Consider the following 19,058-nt stretch of genomic DNA (forward strand, 5'->3'; position numbering starts at 1 on the left):
TTATTCTATTGTAAAAAGAATGATACGTTCCTATATATTATGATTTACGTATTTTAATAGCCATTCACATGCTTTTTCATATTGTAGATCACAACTTTTAAAGTTGTATAACAACAAATATTTAAGATCGCAAGTCTGAAATGTCTTCATTCTTTGTTAACTTTTTTGTCAAGTCAAATTACGACAAACAAAGTGAATATAGCAGGAGTATATATATATATTACTAGTGGATTAAAGTATATGTTTCGTTTATCTAAAAAGATCATATTTTACATGAGGTTATTTGGGTCATTTTAGTTGTTTTAATTCATTCATATACTAACCCGACATTTTTACTCCTCATGTTATCCCCACAAAAAATACATCAATTATGCAAGTATCAATAAGGTAACCAACAACAACATTACTAATGCTAGATTTTATCAAAGGAAATTATAGTGCCTTATACATACAAACAAACAAGCCCTCACTTATCAATAAGCTTATATTTTTTATTTCGGTTTATCACTTGTTGTCCATATCATTATTGAGTTTTTTATTAAATTTGGAGGGATCCATAAAAGGGACTTTATAGTTTATACCAAAGGCTTCTTTACTATAATAATTTCCAATGTTCCAAAACTTGAGATGCTGAAACTATTCCTAGCTCCAGTAAAGCTCAGGCCTTTCTGCAACTCAGCTATTATTAAGCTTCAAACTAAACTTCACTTGATCAATCAACCCATAAAGCATTATTCTTTACTTCCCAGAATAGATTACACATGTAACCAACATGTTTCCAGGTCAAATAAGATTATTTCCAAGCTAAGTAAAGAGGGTCAGGTTGATGAAGCGAGGAAGTTGTTTGACAAAATGCCTGAACCAGATGTCGTATCATGGACAGCGATGATTTCGGGTTATATAAGATGTGGGAACATTGATAAAGCAAGGGAATTGTTTGACAGGACTGATGCAATGAGAGATGTTGTTACTTGGACAGCTATGCTTGCTGCTTATGCGAAGGCGAATCGGATTCTTGAGGCTGAGATGCTTTTCAATGAAATGCCTGAGAAGAATGTTGTTTCTTGGAATAGTATGATTGATGGGTATGCAAGAAATGGTAGAATCGATGAGGGTTTGGAATTGTTTAGGAAAATGGGAGAGAAAAATGTGGTTTCTTGGAACATGGTTATAGCAGGATTGGTTCGGAACGGGCGGATCAACGAGGCAAGAGAGTATTTTTATCAGATGCCTGAGAAGAATGTGGTGTCTTTTACTACAATGATAGTAGGGTTGTCGAGAAATGGGAAAGTCGATGAGGCTAGAGTACTTTTTGATAGGATTCCCGAGCGGAATGTGGTTTCCTGGAACGCGATGATTACTGGGTATACACAAAACTTGAGACTTGATGAAGCGTTTGAACTGTTTGAGATGATGCCAGAGAAGACTGTGTCTTCGTGGAATACAATGATCATGGGCTTGATAAAAAATGGGGAACTAAGCAAGGCTAGAATATTGTTTGATAAAATGAGGCAGAGAGATGTCATTTCTTGGTCAACGATGATTAGTGGCTATGTGTTAGAGGGGAGAAGTGAAGAAGCGCTGAGAAATTTCTGCGATATGCAAATGGATGGTTGGGTGACACCAAACGAAGGGACTTTTGTGAGTGTTTTGGGTGCTTGCAGTGACTTAGCTGGTCTTAGTGAAGGAATGCAAATTCACCAAGTAATTAACAAAACAATTTATCAGGAGAATGAAGTGGTTATATCAGCACTTATAAATATGTATTCAAAATGTGGAGATGTAGTAACTGCAAGGAAAATATTTGATGATGGCTTGAGAGGCCAGAGAGATTTGATCTCTTGGAACGTTATGATTGCAGCTTACGCTCACCATGGGTGTGGAAGAGAGGCAATCAATCTCCTCAAAGAAATGCTGCAAATGGAATTTAAACCAAATGATGTGACTTATGTCGGATTGCTTGCTGCCTGCAGCCACTCGGGCTTGGTGGAGGAAGGGTTAAAGTACTTTGATGAGCTTTCTAGAGATGATTCGATAAAATTGAGAGAAGACCATTATACATGCCTTGTAGATCTATGCGGTCGAGCAGGGAGACTCAAAGAGGCATTGGAAGTTATCGAACGACTTCCAAGAACAGAATCAGCATTCATTTGGGGTGCTCTTCTTTCGGGTTGTAATCTTCATGGTGATTCAGAAACAGGAAAATTGGCTGCAATTAAACTGTTAGGGGTCGAAGCAAAAAGTTCGGGGACCTATTTGTCGTTATCGAAATTGTTTGCTTCGAAAAGGAAGTGGAAAGAAGCTGCAACAGTGAGGACACAAATGAAGGACAGAGGATTGAAGAAGCAACCAGGCTGTAGCTGGATTGAAGTTGGGAACAGAGTTAATGTATTTTTAGTTGGTGATACATCTCATTATGAAACTGAGGTTATTCGCTCAGTACTTGGAATCCTTCATATGAAAATGAAAAGGAGGGGTTGTGCACCAATAGATGATTTTGCAATGGAAGAAGAATGTCCTATCATCTACTAAGTTTTTGTTTCCTCCTCTTCTTTCACTGTTCAAGTTTTGAATATCACTACTAGTATTTTTCTCCTAAGATAGACTGTCTTTTACAAATGTTTTTTTAGTTATATGATTCCCTATATTGTAATGGTAGGTACACTGGTACCCCATTTTTGGTTCATCCAGGGCACAAAGAGGGACGTGTTGGGCATTGCTCATTGTAAGAAAGCACTGATGACTTTTTGTAAGTGATCAATAACACAAGAAATTTGTAGATAAAACAAAGAAGATTTTTGTAGAGTCAATTTCCTCTATTTGTTTTTTTATTTCCTTCTATTCAAATTTTAAGGATGTATAGGAGATCATTTACTTGTTATTTGTTAAGACAACTAGAAAACTGTGACTAACAATATTAATGAAACAAATCAAATAAGGAGAAGGAGAAACGTGTATAACATCCTTGAAAGAGACCTGACTGATCAAGTGTCACAACTTTGTAAAAGTTTGTTTGCTGACTGGTTTTTATATTTGCTGCCACTTGTTGGTCTTTGTTTTGGCAATATAATGTGTATCTTTGTTGGTTTTTAACAAAGAAACATAGGAAATAACAGAGAAAAAAATATTGAGAGAAAAATATACTCAATGCAATTAAAGGGAATTATATTATATAGCTATGTTTAGCTTTGCATTTATAGGAAAAAACAATAAAAAGATAATCATAAACTAGTCTAGAATATCTCTGCAGAGTATATCTTTAACTAATCTGGCCTAAAATATCTCTGCAGAATGTATTTCTAACTAATTAATTACTAACAGTAAAACAAAGTTATTCAAAAGCAGTAAAACAAAGTTACTGCAGTCCAAAAGCAAATATTCTAACACTCTTCCTTGGTTTTGGATCTGCAAACTCTAGACTTGGCTGAAATTGACTTCATGAACAAATCTGCCAATTCATCTTTGGTCTTGCAGTTTTCTGGCATGTGTTCATCTTCTATTGGATTAAATGAGAAGTTTTTACTCCTTATTTTAACTCGTAAAATCTCCTGCTTAGTGGCATCAAAGGTTCGACAGTACTTGTCATCGAATCACAATTTAAATCCTTTTTCCACTAGCTGGCCAACACTTGACAGATTTTGATCAATATCAGGCACGTAAAGAACATCTGAAATTATTTTTGTACCTAAACGAGTTTTGATTGCAATAGTCCTTTTTCCTATTGCAAGAACATAGTCACCATTCCCGATTCTGACTTTCTTGTTTTCCATTGACATAAATTCTTTAAAAATATTTCTGTCATATGTCATGTGATTTGTACAACCATTGTCAATCATCTAAAAATCAGATTTCTTGGTTGAAAAATATGTTGCCACAAACAAGTGGTCTTCTTCTTCTTCTTCTTCATTGGCGACTTGTGCATCTACTTCATAATTTAGAGATTTGTTTTTACAAATCACTGCTTTATGATCAAGTTGGTTGCAGATCTTGCACTGTGCATTTGGCCTCTTCCAACATTTAAATGGATGATGACCTTTTTTGCCACAATGCTAGCAAGGTGGATAATTTTTCTTTGAGTTATCGTCCTTGCTTTGAGTCTTGTGGTTGGCTATCAAGGCTCCTTCAGCCATACCATCTTGCCTCATAAGCCTCCTTTGCACTCGTGCCTGCAATGTATTTAGCAGTTCTGCCAAAGTAATCTTGGACAAATCTTTTATATTTTCCAAGGTACATAAGGATATTTCGTATCTTTCAGGTTCCGTAACAAGAATTTTTTCAATGATTCTTGAATCCTTAAACTTAGTGCCAAGCAACCTTACCTTGTTAACAATGCCCAGAAGCTAGTCGGAGTACTCTCTGACGGTCTCAGATTTCTTCATCTTTTGCAATTCGAATTCCCTTAGTAAATTCAAAACCTGCATGCCTCGTATTCTTTCATGTCCTGTGTATTCTTCCTTCTGATAATCCCAAATTTCTTTTGCTGTTTTGAGAGCCATAACTCTCGCGAAAATTGTTGCAGACACACCAACAAACAAAGTTGCTTTCGCCTTTTGATTTTTTGATTTTCTTTTCCTTTTGACTTTTGATCCGGGCCACGGTGGGACTATTTGGGAGCGAAAGAACATCTTAATCCTCTTCCACGGCCTCCCAAAGATCTAAAGCCTCAAGATAAGTCTCCATTCTTACTACCCATATATGATAATTTTCACCATCAAAGACAGGAGGAGCTATTTGAGAAAAACTATTTTCAGAATCAATCTCACTCACAGGTCCCCCAAGAAAATGGCTCTGATACCAATTGTTGGTTTTTAACAAAGAAACGTAGGAAATAGTAAAGAAAAAAATACTGAGAGAGAAATATACTGCAATACAATCAAAGGGAATTATATTATTTAGTTATGTTTAGCTCTGCATTTATAGGAAAAAAATAATCATAAACTAGCCTAGAATATCTTTGCAGAATATATTTCTAACTAACTAATTACTTACAGTAAAATAAAGTTATTCAAAAGCAAGAAACAAAATTACTGCAGTCCAAAAGCAAATATTATAACATATCTTCCCATTGAAGAGACGACAAATTAAGAATTAATTAATGATGATGAAGACACTTTGCTTGCTTAAGATTTTGTTAGTATACTACAAACTGATTCAGCTATTTTTACTCTTCATATTAACTCAATTATGTAGTGGGAGTCTTTCAATTTTATAATCAACCGCCCCTCATGCATGTTAATCAATATAGAATATAATATTGCACGGGCAAAGACCAAATATGACCATGAAGCACACTAGGGCTGCTAATTGAAAAAAATTAAGGTTTGCTCTTATCCACTTGAATATGGATTTTTTTTTTCTCTCTTTAACATATATGAGTTTACGTTCCCAGTGAGTTTATGTTCCCAGTACGGACACAAAAAGAAACAGAAAATAAGTTGGATTTCACAATAGGGCGCTTTATTTGATCCATTCTTGAAATGGTAAAACGCACTTAAAAATCAAGCATCTTTAAACCATTCCGCAGTGTTACCAAGTTGTCATACAAAGTCTTTTTAAAATCCAAGTTGTAGAAGTCATTATACAACTTTATATTAAAAATACCATTAGAAATAGTACTAATATTGTTAGTTGCCACAGCCCACATGAAGTTAGCATAATTATAAGAGATACACATTTAAATATTGATCAAGCTTGTCTATAAATTTGGATATTTGCTAGTTTTATGAAGCAAACAAGAAAAGAAAATCATATTGAGAGATGGCAGCAAACTCAACCCCATTTCCTCTCCTTACTCCTTACAAAATGGGGAGTTTTGAGCTCTCTCATAGGTACTGTGTAAAAAGCATTTTCTGGTGTTTTCCTTGCAAATCATTTTGGTAACCAAACACACGAAAATAACTTTTTCATGAAAAATGATTTTCGTCGTATCAAACCCGCCAGACTAGACTAAGAAGTAAATACTGTGTAAATATTCATCTATTTACATGAATTTACTTCTTAGTCTAGTCTGGCGGGTTTGATACGATGAAAATCATTTTTCATGAAAAAGTTATTTTCGTGTGTTTGGTTACCAAAAAATGATTTGCAAGGAAAACAACAGAAAATGCTTTTCATTTTATGTGTTTGAGCTGTTGAAGAATATTGTGTATTTGCATTATGCAGAGTAGTGATGCCACCAATGACAAGGAACAGATCATACCATAATACTCCACAGCCACATGCTATTGAATATTATGCACAAAGAGCCACTAAAGGGGGATTTCTCATTTCTGAATCAACTAGTGCTTCTGACATCTCCAATGGGTAAAAGACTGCAATATTTCCTGTGTATGTTTTTCTGTTTATGAAAACCTTCAAATCTTGGGATTGAGATTTTGATTGTTGTTGTACCTGAAGGTCCCCAAATATGCCTGGAATTTGGACAGAAGATCAAAAGGAGGCTTGGAAACCCATTGTTGACTCGGTTCATAGCAAAGGTGGTATCTTTTTTTGTCAGCTTTGGCATCCAGGGCGACTATCGAACTCGAGCCTCAACAATTTCCTTATAGCTTGGAATGCAGGTAATAAATTCATTAAATGAAATTGGATTTGATATATTTCTTGCTAGATTCTCATGTTTACACGGTATTAGACAATCCTTATTATCTCTCGAGCTAGCATTTACGTTTGAGCTAGGCACAAACTCAAAGTTTTAGACATTTCCGATAATAAGTTACCCAATGTTGGACCTTTATCACGCTCTTGAGCCTCAATCGTGGCGAGGAAGGGTGGGAAGACGTGCTAGAATGTAACATTAGTTGAGGGTATGGTGTTGGACAATTTTCACCTCTTGAACTACTACAGGGGTAGATTTGGCGTTTGGACACCGGACTTACCCGAACCCAGTATTTTCGATGCCCAACACATATTTATAAATAAAAGTTCACTAAAATTGCCACAAATATTGTATTTTGAACCCATAATTTTAAAAGTAAAATAAGACCAATGATAAGAACCTTTATCTTAATTTTGTGATTGAATTACTATACTAATATCTACTTTCTTAGCACATATTATTAATGGATAAAACATAATAAATGCTCTTGTTCATGTATTGTTTTATTTTTTTCTTACTGATGGTATCTATTTCCAATTACTTGTCTTCACTATGTGTAGTACCTGATGATGGTGAGTACTTCAGACCAACATCAAAACAACTAGGAGCTAATGATCTCCCTCTCATTGTCAACGATTTTAGAATTGCAGTCCACAATGCCATTGAAGCTGGTGAGTTTTCCATTAATTTGACAACTTTTACTTGATAAATGGTCATTTATTAAGATGTTGATAATCCTCAAACTGAAGGATTTGATGGAGTCGAGATCAACTCTGCAAACAGCTACATAATTGATCAATTCTTGAACGATCAAGTCAACGATAGGACAGACGAATATGGTGGAACCATCGAGAACCGTTGTAGACTTGCTCTCGAAATTATAGGAGCAGTTGTGGAAGAAATCGGAGCAGACAGAGTTGGCGTAAAGCTCTCTTTGTTTTCCGAAGTGTACTTGAAAAAGGACTCTAACCCAGAAGCTCTGTCGACTTATTTGGCTAGTGAACTTACTAAGCTCGGAGTTTTATATCTTCATGTGTTCGAGCCAAGGGATGAACCTGGTTGCCTCAAATCAATTAGGAAGGCTTTTGAAGGGACACTTATTGCTTCTGGTGGATACAATAAAACTGAGGGAGATGAAGCTATAGCTGAAAGTTATGCTGATTTGGTCTCATTTGGACGTTTGTTTTTGGCAAATCCTGATTTGCCTAAGCGTTTTGAAGTGAATGCACCATTGAACAAGCATGGTAGGAGCACTTTCTATAAGACTGATCCAGTTTTGGGTTACACTGATTATCCATCTCTTGAAGTTGCTTGTTAGGTTTTAATCTTTGTGAAAAATAATGGAGTTTGCAGCTTCTAGTTGATAAAGGGGGTATTGTTTTCTAAACAATGGGAAACTTACTTTGTATGATGTGTTCAAGAAGTTGTGTAATGTTATCCTATGTTGTTCTGGGAAGCTTACTTTGTATGATGTGTTCAAGAAGTTGTGTAATGTTATCCTTATGTTGTTCAGACTCTTTAAAATGGTCTACGAGTGCATGCCGAATCCTCCAAAAATAGTACATTTTTTAAGGATACGACATGAGTGTGGCAATATTTTTGAAGAATCCGAACAACATAGCTTTTATCTTCTAGTTTTGGTAAGATAAATGATGATGATTTACAAGCTAGCTTCTTGGATTCGGAATGTGTCAAATTATGATGTAATTTATATGAAACAGTTAAATGTGCCCACTCATATTTGCTTATAATCTTGACCATTGTCGAGCATTTATATTATGTTTTTTTCGTCCCGGACTAGCATTGGAGTTTTGACTAATCCGAGCTGCGTCCCATTAAAAGGGAACACTCCCTATCATAATTTTTTTTATATATCCACAGAGTGAAGAGATCCTATGTATCCACTACCTAAGAACCAAGTCTTCTATTCAGAGGAACAACAAAAAGATAATGGTCATGTATATTTCTATTGAAGTATTCTTAGCACAAGTGGTAGGCCTTCACCCTTGCATTTTCCAAGTATACAAATCAGCTTTTCTGACTTCCAACCGCTGCATTTGTTTCATTTTTCTTCTGTACTTAAGATCGTCTTCTCCCAACTGTAATTGACAAATGACAACCCCTTCCTCACCAACCTCACTATATGTATATACACAAACGTATACATACATACATACAGTGGGAGAGCTAGAATTTTCACTAATGGGATCAAATTATAAAGAGGTAAATGCAGGAAAAAGCCAACGGGTGTCAATATGTGTGTCAATATGTATATATATACATAAAAAAAAATTATTTACCTAGCTACGCAGTTGTGAAATTTTTCGACGAAGGGGTTGTCGGTTGACACCCCTTAAGTACATGTGGCTTCGCCACTGTATACATACCCACGTTGTTCGTTTCAACATAAACTTATGTCCTTATTATACAATCCTATATTTATAAATTAATAATTAGTTCGGAGTACGTGTAGTCTATTGACTAGATACACATATGTGCTTCGGTTACACTGACTATATATAAAGAGCTAGATCTTCAATATCTTTACTAATTCTCAAAAAAAGAAAAAAAAATCCAAAACAAAACTCATAACTTGATCTTCGTTCCATATTAGCAGTTTTATCAAACACGTCAACTGTTTAGTGCTAGCTTGTAGCACTAATATTCAAATGTGCATCGGTTTTATTACTTGTACTTCTCAGCTCATCAGCAACTTTCAGTCCATTAAAGACTAGATTTTTCTTGGTGTATTTGCACAAAGATTCAATTTTTTTTTTTTTTTTTTTGTTGGTATTTTTCTGTGTTTCCATTCATGGGTTGTTCTGTTTCTCGTTCTTATGACATTGTTACCAGAGATCTACAAAACCAATCAAACTCATTTTCATCTACAACTTCACAGTCCCCATATTCCTTCTCTGATTCTTCTTCAACTCCAATTTCAAGAACACTCTTCCTACCGACACCTCTAATTCACCATCCACCTCTTTGTAAAGGTGACACCAATCACTTAGTTTCACTTACTTCCTCTACCTATGGATCACTTGTGCTCGATGATCAACAAGACCCTTTATCTCCTGATTCAGCAATCAACACTTGGGAGCTCATGGAAGGCCTTGATGACTTAGATTTTCATATGGTTCAGTCCCCTGTGGAAGAGTCCCCTAGAAAGTCCAAGTGTAAAGTTCATGATAATCAAGAATTAGACACAGAGTTTGTTAAGTCGTATGAGATTGTTGAGCATTCAGATATGAAGCCGTTGTGGAAGCATTTGTCTGAGGCAAAAATGGATCCTAATGTAGCTTTAAGTTATAGAAAAGCATTGTCTACCAAACAATTTGAGCATCAAGTATCGGAAACAGTTATGTCTGTGGAGTCATCGAATGATAGTTCGAGTTCTTTGAGCTCGTTGTTGCCTAATAGTGATATCTACTTAAGTGGTATTGAAGATAGGATTGTTCTGTATTTTACTAGTTTGAGGGGAATCAGGAAGACTTATGAAGATTGCTGCTCCGTGCGTATGATCTTTAAAGGATGTCGGGTAGGTGTAGACGAAAGGGATATCTCAATGGATTCATCATATAAAAAGGAGTTACAAGATGTTTTGGAAGGTAAAGCAATGAGCTTGCCTCGAGTGTTTATAAGAGGGAAGGACATTGGTGGTGTAGAAGAGATTAAGCAACTTCATGAGACTGGTGAATTGGTTAAGCTTTTGGAAGGTTTTCCGGTTATGGATGATGGATTTACTTGTGAAAGTTGTGGTGAGGCGAGGTTTATACCGTGTCTTGGTTGCAATGGAAGCCGGAAATTGTTTGAAGAGGAGGAAGGGAAGTCACTTAGGTGTCCGCATTGCAACGAAAATGGATTAATTCGTTGCCCTGGATGTTGTCCTTGAATGCGGCTCTTGATTGATCAAGTGCATGATTCACTGATTTATTTATCTGAGGTTTCTTAGTTATTACTGGTGTATAGTATATGGATATGTGTAGGTGCAAAATTATACCTTTTTGTTTCAACTGTCTATATTATGTAGCTCTGGAGCAATTCATGTTCATTTTCTCTTTGAGCGGCTCATAAGTAATAAAATCCATATATGCTACTTGTTTGCTTACCCTCAAACAAGTCTAGTTTGTAAGTGTTCTCCCTCTTTGAGTTAGTGTGACTGCTCTTTCCTTACTATTGATATACAGATCGAAATTTACGAATATACAGATCGTGAGACTCACGATTCAATTATTCTTTTTGTTTACTCATCTTTTATAGTCTCAGCATGAATGTGCTAGAAAACGCTACGTATATGTAATTTAAGCTAGCAAAAAGGAATTGATGTGTTTTATATGCCATAAGAAATTATGATTCCTCTGGCTGCTGTCATGAAAGTAAGTGGCTCTGGCTTCAACTATGATGCCTTGGAGTGAACTTTATTATTGTTAAGTTTTCCTTAAGTGAATGCTTCACTGGTTTAATACCTTATGCAACATGAAAGTTCACTTGACATGATGAGTTGCTTGGGGCATTACCATATTCTTAGTAGGTACATGTTTAAGTAAGTTCTGTACTCTCATGTTGCTCGGATTCTACAATAATATCGACAGGTGGGTGTTGAGTCCTTCAAAAGTAGTGCAAGGATCCGATACGAGTGTGACAACATTTTTTGGTTAGCTTAAAAAGTCACCTAGATGGAGATGATTTTTATTTAGTGTAACAATATAATAAGCTGGCAGAACTAGTCTGCATCATTCACTGTCGGTGGCTGCTAATCGTCTTGCCTTACAATGAACCAAGTGGCAAATGCAAAATGTCAAATCACAAAAGAAATATTTAGTTATGGTCCATTCCTTAATAATGATAAGGATGTTAGCCGGTGGTTATGCCCCAACTTTTCCATTTTTTGACAAGAGTGACATTATTAAGTAGAGATGTTGAAAGAAGCCCATGGATAGTTACAACACAGTATTGGGGCATCTTAATAGCAGAAATTTTCGTCGGTTGCCTCATTTTGAAATAGCTATTTAGTAAATGATACTTTTTTAAAGTTTTCTTGTAATTTATGGACTTTTTAGATAACAGTTTAAAGATCCTTTTGGAGCAAATTTTTTTTTTTTTTATAAGAAAACAATGGACAATGATCTAAAATTTTATAGACTGATGTTTTGTCAGTTTCAAGAGCTATATTTGCACATCTTTTAGAAAATGGGACAAAATCTAAATGGTGACCAAAAAAGAACATTTACGTAAATCCCCCTTAATCAGTTATCTTGAGCCAAAAAGAAAGTACTAGTATTTACTTATTTATTTAGTTAATCATCCAATTTTCTGTATTACTGATTCGACTAATCTGAATTGGCCGCATAGGGTCCATGAAAGGGGGGAGTTCTTCAATTTCTCCATTTCCAGGACTCAAACACGAAGCTTTTTTGATTAGGAACGGAGGAATCTCGTCCACCATATCCTTAGTAATACAAGTATCTCATTATCCAAATACATATTGTTTACAAGCTCCAATACAACTTATATTTATATACACCATTTAACGAAAGGCATGATCATAATCATGGTAATGGAAACTTTTGTATATAAATTTAGATAACCATCTTGAACCCACGAAGCATAGTAATGCAAAGAATACCAAAAAATACCTTGCACCTATTGATATCACACTCCCTTTTGCTGCAGCAGCAATTCCAATTGAAGCAAAGGAGATAATTTGCAGAATGATTTCAAGTGCATTCAAACTTTTATATGCTTTGCTGCAACTGGTGCATTGCACTGTATGTGTCCAGTACCTGTCAAAAGAGGTATTCGTGCACTTAAGTATTATGTTACGGAGTTTGGCTGGAATACCGAAATTTAAAAAAGAAAAATAATATTTTTTGAATGTGTGGTGTTAAACATGTCACGAGGTTTCTATGGCGGTAAAAAAATGTCACTAGAGGTAAATTGAGAAGTTTAAAGATAAATTGTTTCCCTATGATTTAAACTTTTGAATGAAACGATTTACATAAATACTACGGAAAACATACCTGTCAAGAAGTTGTTCCCTAAAAGGAGTTGGTGGGAGGTCACCAGTGAACTTTGTGGCCCAATCAACTTGGCCACCTCCATATTTGCTCAACCACTTTCTAAAACCAACCACAAGTGCATCTGCCTTTGTTGGCACATAACAGGCTTTTTGCCAATTGTGTGCACCCTTTTCCTTTAGCTTGTGCTCCTTCAAAAAGAGAAAAAAATGGATTAATTAAAGATTACAAAATTGTAAAATAAATTTTTATATGTCATATTATTCAATTTGACATTCAAAAATAAATTTTAAAAATATTGATCAGAGACAAATTATTTCTTTAACTGACAAAAGCGCTTTCCGATCATATTGGTTAAACAAATCTAAAAAGTAAGTGGTTCATTTTATTTTTCTTGAAAAAAAAATTGTTTCTCTGAAATGCCACTTTTGACAAAAGTACATCTCAATATAGCAACTTTTTTAAAAAAAGTTTGGCTAAACGAACTCTAAATTTATTGTCGTTAACATTTACTCTCTCCGTGCCATTTTATGCGATGTGTTGGATTGTATACATAGTTTAAGAAAGAAAGAAAGATCTTTGAAATTTGCGTCCTAATTAAAACAGGTCATGGAATCATCTCATTAAAGGGTAAAACAAGAAGTTTAAAGTTAAATAGTTTCTAAATACAAAACAATATCATTCTTAAGATTAACGTCACATAAAATGGAACAAAGAGAGCGATAATCAATTTCAACGGAGAAACAACAATTTATGTTAACAAAATTGTAAGAGGATTTACCTGAAGATGAAGTAAAAATAAATCAGAATCAATGATTAGGTTAACTTCGAGGTGAAATATCCATGGAGGAATTATTTTATGCTCCCAAACAGCAAAGTTTCTGACCGTTGTTATTATCAATCTGCTTTTACCTGGACTAACTGGAACACATATAAATACTAGAAATAGTCTCTTTATCTTATCTGATGATGATTGTTCCTGCATCAAATATTCACATAAAATATAAGCTATAAATATATACAGACGAACATTAAATTGTTTTTTGGAATGTAAATGCACTTTTGGCTACTCAATTATTGGTGAATTTTGATTTTTTACTCTTATTATATTTCACTAATATAAGCATATTTAACCTTGAACAAATTTAAACGGGTACATTTTGTCCCTTTAAATGGACTCTGCTATATGCATTATTCTCCAAACTATATTATCCTCAAGTAATAGTACAAAACTACAAATTTGTAGCATAATGAGAAATTAAATAGCTGAACCGTAAATAATTCTTTAAGTTTGTGAAGATTTACGAGCAGAGCGATAAAAATGTACGTTTCAATTAATTGAAGGTTATATATGCTAAACTATATATTACAAGGACCATAATTAAAATTAATTGATATTTCAAGGACTAAAATTGTAAACTTCTCTCTTTTCTAAAATTCAATAGGGCAAAGGTGCAAAAATATATCTCCTAACTTTGCGATTTAGAGCAGATATCTTTATCATTAAAAAAGAGGTGCATATATACCCTGTCGTTACACAAATGGTGCAAATATACCCTTTTTGCTAACAATTTTTTTTAAAAAATTATTTAGCTTATTTTTTAACTAAGAAAATATTACGTGGCTTTAAAAAAATTTACAAAATAAGTCTACACATTTTTTTAGTAGACTTATTTTTTTAAAACCATGAGGCAATTTTTTTCTAATTGGTTGTCTGGTTCGTTTAAAAAATATATCTCCTTGGCTTTACAAAAAATAAGTCTACTCATTTTTATAATCGAACCAGACCCTACCCATCAGGAAAAAAATTACTACGTGGCCTTAAAAAAATAAGTCTACTTAAAAAAAGGGTAGATTTTTTTTTTTTAAAGTCACGTGGCATTTTATTTTATTAAAAAATAAGCTAAATGATTGTAAAACAATTATGTTAGCGAAAAGGATATATTTGCACTATTTGTGTAATGGCAGGAGTATATATGCATCACTTTTTAACGAGGGGTATATCTACTCTAAATACGAAGTTGAGAGGTATATTTGCATCTTTTCTCAATTCAATATAATTAAAGGGTTACCTATAATTGCCTTTTAAATGACGATATAAATATTGTTTAAATACAACTTAATTAATTTTTTTTTTTTTTTAAAAGAAGATAATTACCTCTGATTCTGAAGATTCCTTATCGAAATTGTCTTCAACTGCAAGACCAAATGGACCATAGTACACACAAGGGGCTATAAATTTGTGGTCACCAGTCCCTTGCTTTGCAGTAAATCCATTTAAATCTAATTTTGCAGGGCTTATATCAAATGGCATTCCTCCTTCTCTATCAGCCTTTACAGTGCACATTATATGTATGTTGTTAGTTGGGTATATAAAATATAGATACAAATAAATATCACAAATAACCATCGTATATATAAGGGTTTTGTAATAGTTTCTTATCTGTCTGGCAGTTCTGGAACTTTCATTATGCGATAATGTGCATAGTTGATATGAGAAGGGTCCATGAGGTTTTCAATCAGAATTTCATACCTGAAAAAATGGTTAGTTTGCCACATTACATTTCAAAGACGGCTAAATATTAATATGCGAACTAATTTTTATGAAGTTATAACAATAGGTTGATATCACTTGTTAAAAAGAAAAAAAAAAACAACTTATACAACTTATCATAAACAAGATTAACATTCGAACTTTTCCTTAAATACTAGCCAAATATCTAATGTTTAGAATTGAAATAACTGTGTAGGAAAATGTTTTCCGCCGAAAAGTGAGGAAATTCATTTTTCCTCTTTTGGTGGAAAGTATCACTATTTCTTAAGAGTATGATCATAGAGTATCATGTTCTTATTTGTTACATTCTTGCTAGTAATAGTAGAGGTGCTTGACCTATTTGTAAGGTAATGCTTACCCCCTTACTTGTACTTATTCTTTTTTTGAGGTTCTTTTATTTTTAATAAAAAGATTATTCCGGGTGAATACCTGAGTGGTCCAGTACTCACAAAAAATAAATAAAATATTTCTCTCAAAAATACTTTTTGATAACCAAACATTAGAAAATAAGTTTCCTTTTTTTTTTTTTTTTTTTTTTTTTTACAACAACAACATATCCAGTTAAATTCCACATGTAGGGTCTGAAAAGGATACTGTACGTAAACCTTACCCCTATCTCCTAGAGGTAGGTAGAGCTGATGTTAAGATCCATTTTTTTTTTTGTAGAATTAAAATGACTTATTTTCTTACAAAAGATTTTTTTTTGGTCATACTAAATACACCAAAAAAATCTTCACAAGGATATATGTGTGTGTGTGTTTGCTTACCCATATGGGATATCTCTAACTAATGTGGATTTAGCATTCAAACTATATGAAGTATCATCAATAAGTGGAATATAAGGTGGCCTTTTTGTTAAGTGTATGTCCTTGTGTAAAGGATCAGAGTTGGGCCAAAACCAAAGAATGTAACTTTGCACAACACTTGGATACACTGCTAAACATGCTCTTTTGGAAGTGTGAACCTGCAAAAACAATACAGAAACAAAATAAAGAACTGTTAAAAAATACTAAGGTCTTGAATTTAGGCAATATGGAGGGCAACAAAAAGCATAATCTTCACAGTTAAACAAAAAAAAAGTTGCATTTTTACAGATAGATCTACTGCCAGTTCCTTAATTATGCTCTCTCATCCACTTCTTTTTATCTGTTACTTTAGCAAAAAGAAAAAATATTTAGTCCAACTTTAGCAAAAAGAAAAAAATATTTAGTCCAAATATTTCTTACTTTGAAAAACCAAGAGAGGATAACTTCTATATATATATATATATATATATATATATATATATATATATTTTTTTTTTTTTTTTTTTGTTTTTTGTTTTTTTGAAGCTTGCAGTTTTTTGATATGCGTTGACATTTCTATGACTATAAAATAAATAATATTGTCACTAAGTGTAAAATGACAAGTTTAAAGTTAAATTATTTTTTTAATATAGAAATGCATCATTCTTTTTTAAATAGACTAATAAAAAGAAAACAACGCAAATAAAATGGAAATAGAGATAGTAATAATGCTATCAAATGATTTTCTTAACAGATGGATATACCAGAAACTTAAACAAGAGACAAAAATGACACCAGTAAAGATTTTGGTGGAGTAGTACGTAAGCATTCCTTAATTCTTAATCAGATCATGCTCGTGTTCAAGCATCGAGAATAGATTGGAGTCGTTTTGGTAGGAAGCGTTTTACGCTCAAAGTGAGATTTTTCAACGAGAATTCAGATTGATCGAGCCCCAAAAAAGATATCGAACACTGAGGGGAGAAACTAAAATAACAAAACAGATTAATTACCGGAGGCTTATCCCTAGGAGCTTGGGGAATGAACTTGCAATCACCAGAGCCACCAAAACACCAGCCATGATACACACACTGTAATCTTCCCCATTGATCAATTCTTCCTTCAGAAAGTGGAGCCAATCTATGAGGACAAGAATCATCCATCACTTTCCATTCTTTCTCATTTTTATCCCACCACACAACCACATCAATTCCCATCACTTTTTTTCCACGTGGCCTCCTCTTATCAAGTTCACTAATTGGCATTATGGGGTACCATTGTGCATACCAGTCAAATTTCTCTTCTTGATTTTGAAGTAGTTGTGGTTCATTAGTTGAGATAGTTGAATTAGAAATATTGGATGTGAAAAGATTGAATCTTGCATTTTGGTGTGGCTGATTTGAGGAGAAATATGACTTGTCGGGTTGTTGTTGATTTAGAGGAAAATAAAGTTTTGGTTTCTCACATGTGATTCTTGAAAATCTAGATGTGCTCAAGTTGAAGTGAAATGGTGCAAAACAAGTAGAAATTGTGAGAGCTTCCATAGCTAGTCTTAAAAGTATATGATATCCTCTATTTCTATATCAATCATTTATATTCTTCAAAGTAGATGAGTACTACTCCCTCTTTTTCGGTTGATGTGGCAGTAATTTATTTTTAGTTCGTTTAGAAAAGAATCACAAATTTAAATTTAGAGACAATTGGAATTAAATATTTTATTTTATAACTATACAAAGGTCATGATATATTTAAAACCACAATTAAATTTAGAGACAATTCGAGTTGAATTTTTTATTTTATAACTATACAAAGATCATAAAATATTTAAGACCACAATTTCAGAAGTATTATAGTTAGACAGATAAATGTTATGTCATATTTAATAACACAACTTTTGAAAGTCTTTTTTATTTTTTAAAACTCGATGCTAAATCAAACTTTACCACATAAGTTGAAAAGTAAGGGGTAAATTAATAAAAAGAAAGAAAGAAAGGTAGAAGAAAGAAAAGCAAGCAATTTAGTTTCTTGATTTCGTATGGCAAAAAAAAAAAAAAATGGTGAATGGGTCACCATGTTAATTCTATAATGGCAACAAATGATGATGTTTCATGTTATTCCATGAATATCGCAATTATGTTTAGTGAAAATTACAAATTTGCCAACTATCTGCCAGCAAATATCGTCAACAAGGGTTTAGGTTTGAAAATGCCAGTGCGAAAACTTTTCCTATTTTAATAATCTTGCATTATAGACAAATGAGATGACTGTGATAATCTTGAAGTAGACACAAAAGATAAGTATATATACTGTAATCACGTGAGAGCGCCCCCCCACCCCCAAAAAAAAAAAAAAAAAACCTCCAAACGATAACAACCCGTCAATCAAATTAAAAAATTCACACCTGAATGGTTAAATATTATTTGTACCTATTCACATCAAATATAAATACATGGCGTATTAAGTATTTGTTTAGTTAAAATCTTAGATATTTCGCGCGAGTTCAATTTGTCAAAACGTACGACAAACATTGAGATAACGGGAAATAAATATATTGTGTATGCTAAACTTTAAATTGAAACTAGAGGGTCCGTTTTAATTTTCCAAGAAAACTATTGTTTTGGCAAGAGATTAGCAGAATTGTTGATTGAACAATACTTTAAAACAACATCATATAGTTGATTGATCAGGTGGCCGGTGAGCGTACGTAGGGTTAGAGACGAACAAAGTGGTGGAGTAGTAAGTACTCTTTCATCTTTAACAAAAGGTTTCGAGTTCGAGCTTTTAAATATAGAGTCATCTTTGCTAGAGAACACTTTACTTCAAACTTCCTGATGTGAATTTGGTTTAGTCAGGCTTCAAAACAACTACTAGACACCGAATAGAGAACACTAGAACCACCAAAGCACCAGGCATGATGATCTGCGTATATCCTGTTTTCCCCAGACCCCACTTGTGGATTACACTGAATCTGTATATTGTTGTTGTTGTTGTTGTTGTATTGTGCATATGTACCACTCAAATTTCTCTTCTTGGTTTTCATTCTTGGTTCTAATTTGTTCATCATCATTTGGAAGTAGTTGTTGTGGTATTGGTAGTGAAGAAATTGAATC

At 33.7% G+C, this 19,058-nt stretch overlaps 4 protein-coding genes across 4 annotated transcripts; 3 read left to right on the forward strand and 1 right to left on the reverse strand.

The window, feature by feature from the left end:
- Window positions 1–603: 603 nt before the first annotated feature.
- Window positions 604–2,793, forward strand: LOC132060413 (pentatricopeptide repeat-containing protein At2g35030, mitochondrial-like). The gene has a single exon (XM_059453460.1). The coding sequence runs from the start codon at window positions 628–630 to the stop codon at window positions 2,530–2,532; it is 1,905 nt and encodes a 634-aa protein (XP_059309443.1). The 5' UTR covers window positions 604–627; the 3' UTR covers window positions 2,533–2,793.
- Window positions 2,794–5,723: 2,930 nt separating this feature from the next.
- On the forward strand, window positions 5,724–8,300 carry LOC132060414 (12-oxophytodienoate reductase-like protein). The gene is made up of 5 exons (XM_059453461.1): window positions 5,724–5,828; window positions 6,163–6,303; window positions 6,397–6,560; window positions 7,156–7,266; window positions 7,345–8,300. Exons 1-5 carry the CDS (start codon window positions 5,758–5,760, stop codon window positions 7,911–7,913), a joined length of 1,056 nt encoding a protein of 351 aa, XP_059309444.1. The 5' UTR covers window positions 5,724–5,757; the 3' UTR covers window positions 7,914–8,300.
- Window positions 8,301–8,457: 157 nt separating this feature from the next.
- On the forward strand, window positions 8,458–10,525 carry LOC132061033 (uncharacterized protein At5g39865-like). The gene has a single exon (XM_059453916.1). It carries the CDS (start codon window positions 9,408–9,410, stop codon window positions 10,485–10,487), a length of 1,080 nt encoding a protein of 359 aa, XP_059309899.1. The 5' UTR covers window positions 8,458–9,407; the 3' UTR covers window positions 10,488–10,525.
- A 1,517-nt stretch (window positions 10,526–12,042) lies between these two features.
- On the reverse strand, window positions 12,043–17,563 carry LOC132060415 (flavonoid 8-hydroxylase 2, chloroplastic-like). The gene is made up of 7 exons (XM_059453462.1): window positions 16,962–17,563; window positions 15,934–16,130; window positions 15,056–15,145; window positions 14,771–14,951; window positions 13,394–13,591; window positions 12,616–12,803; window positions 12,043–12,378 (listed from the first exon to the last, which is right to left on the reverse strand). Exons 1-7 carry the CDS (start codon window positions 17,490–17,492, stop codon window positions 12,123–12,125), a joined length of 1,641 nt encoding a protein of 546 aa, XP_059309445.1. The 5' UTR covers window positions 17,493–17,563; the 3' UTR covers window positions 12,043–12,122.
- Window positions 17,564–19,058: the final 1,495 nt, after the last annotated feature.

The sequence above is a fragment of the Lycium ferocissimum genome, chromosome 6 (assembly GCF_029784015.1).
Source record: "Lycium ferocissimum isolate CSIRO_LF1 chromosome 6, AGI_CSIRO_Lferr_CH_V1, whole genome shotgun sequence".
Classification (NCBI taxonomy): Eukaryota; Viridiplantae; Streptophyta; class Magnoliopsida; order Solanales; family Solanaceae; genus Lycium; species Lycium ferocissimum.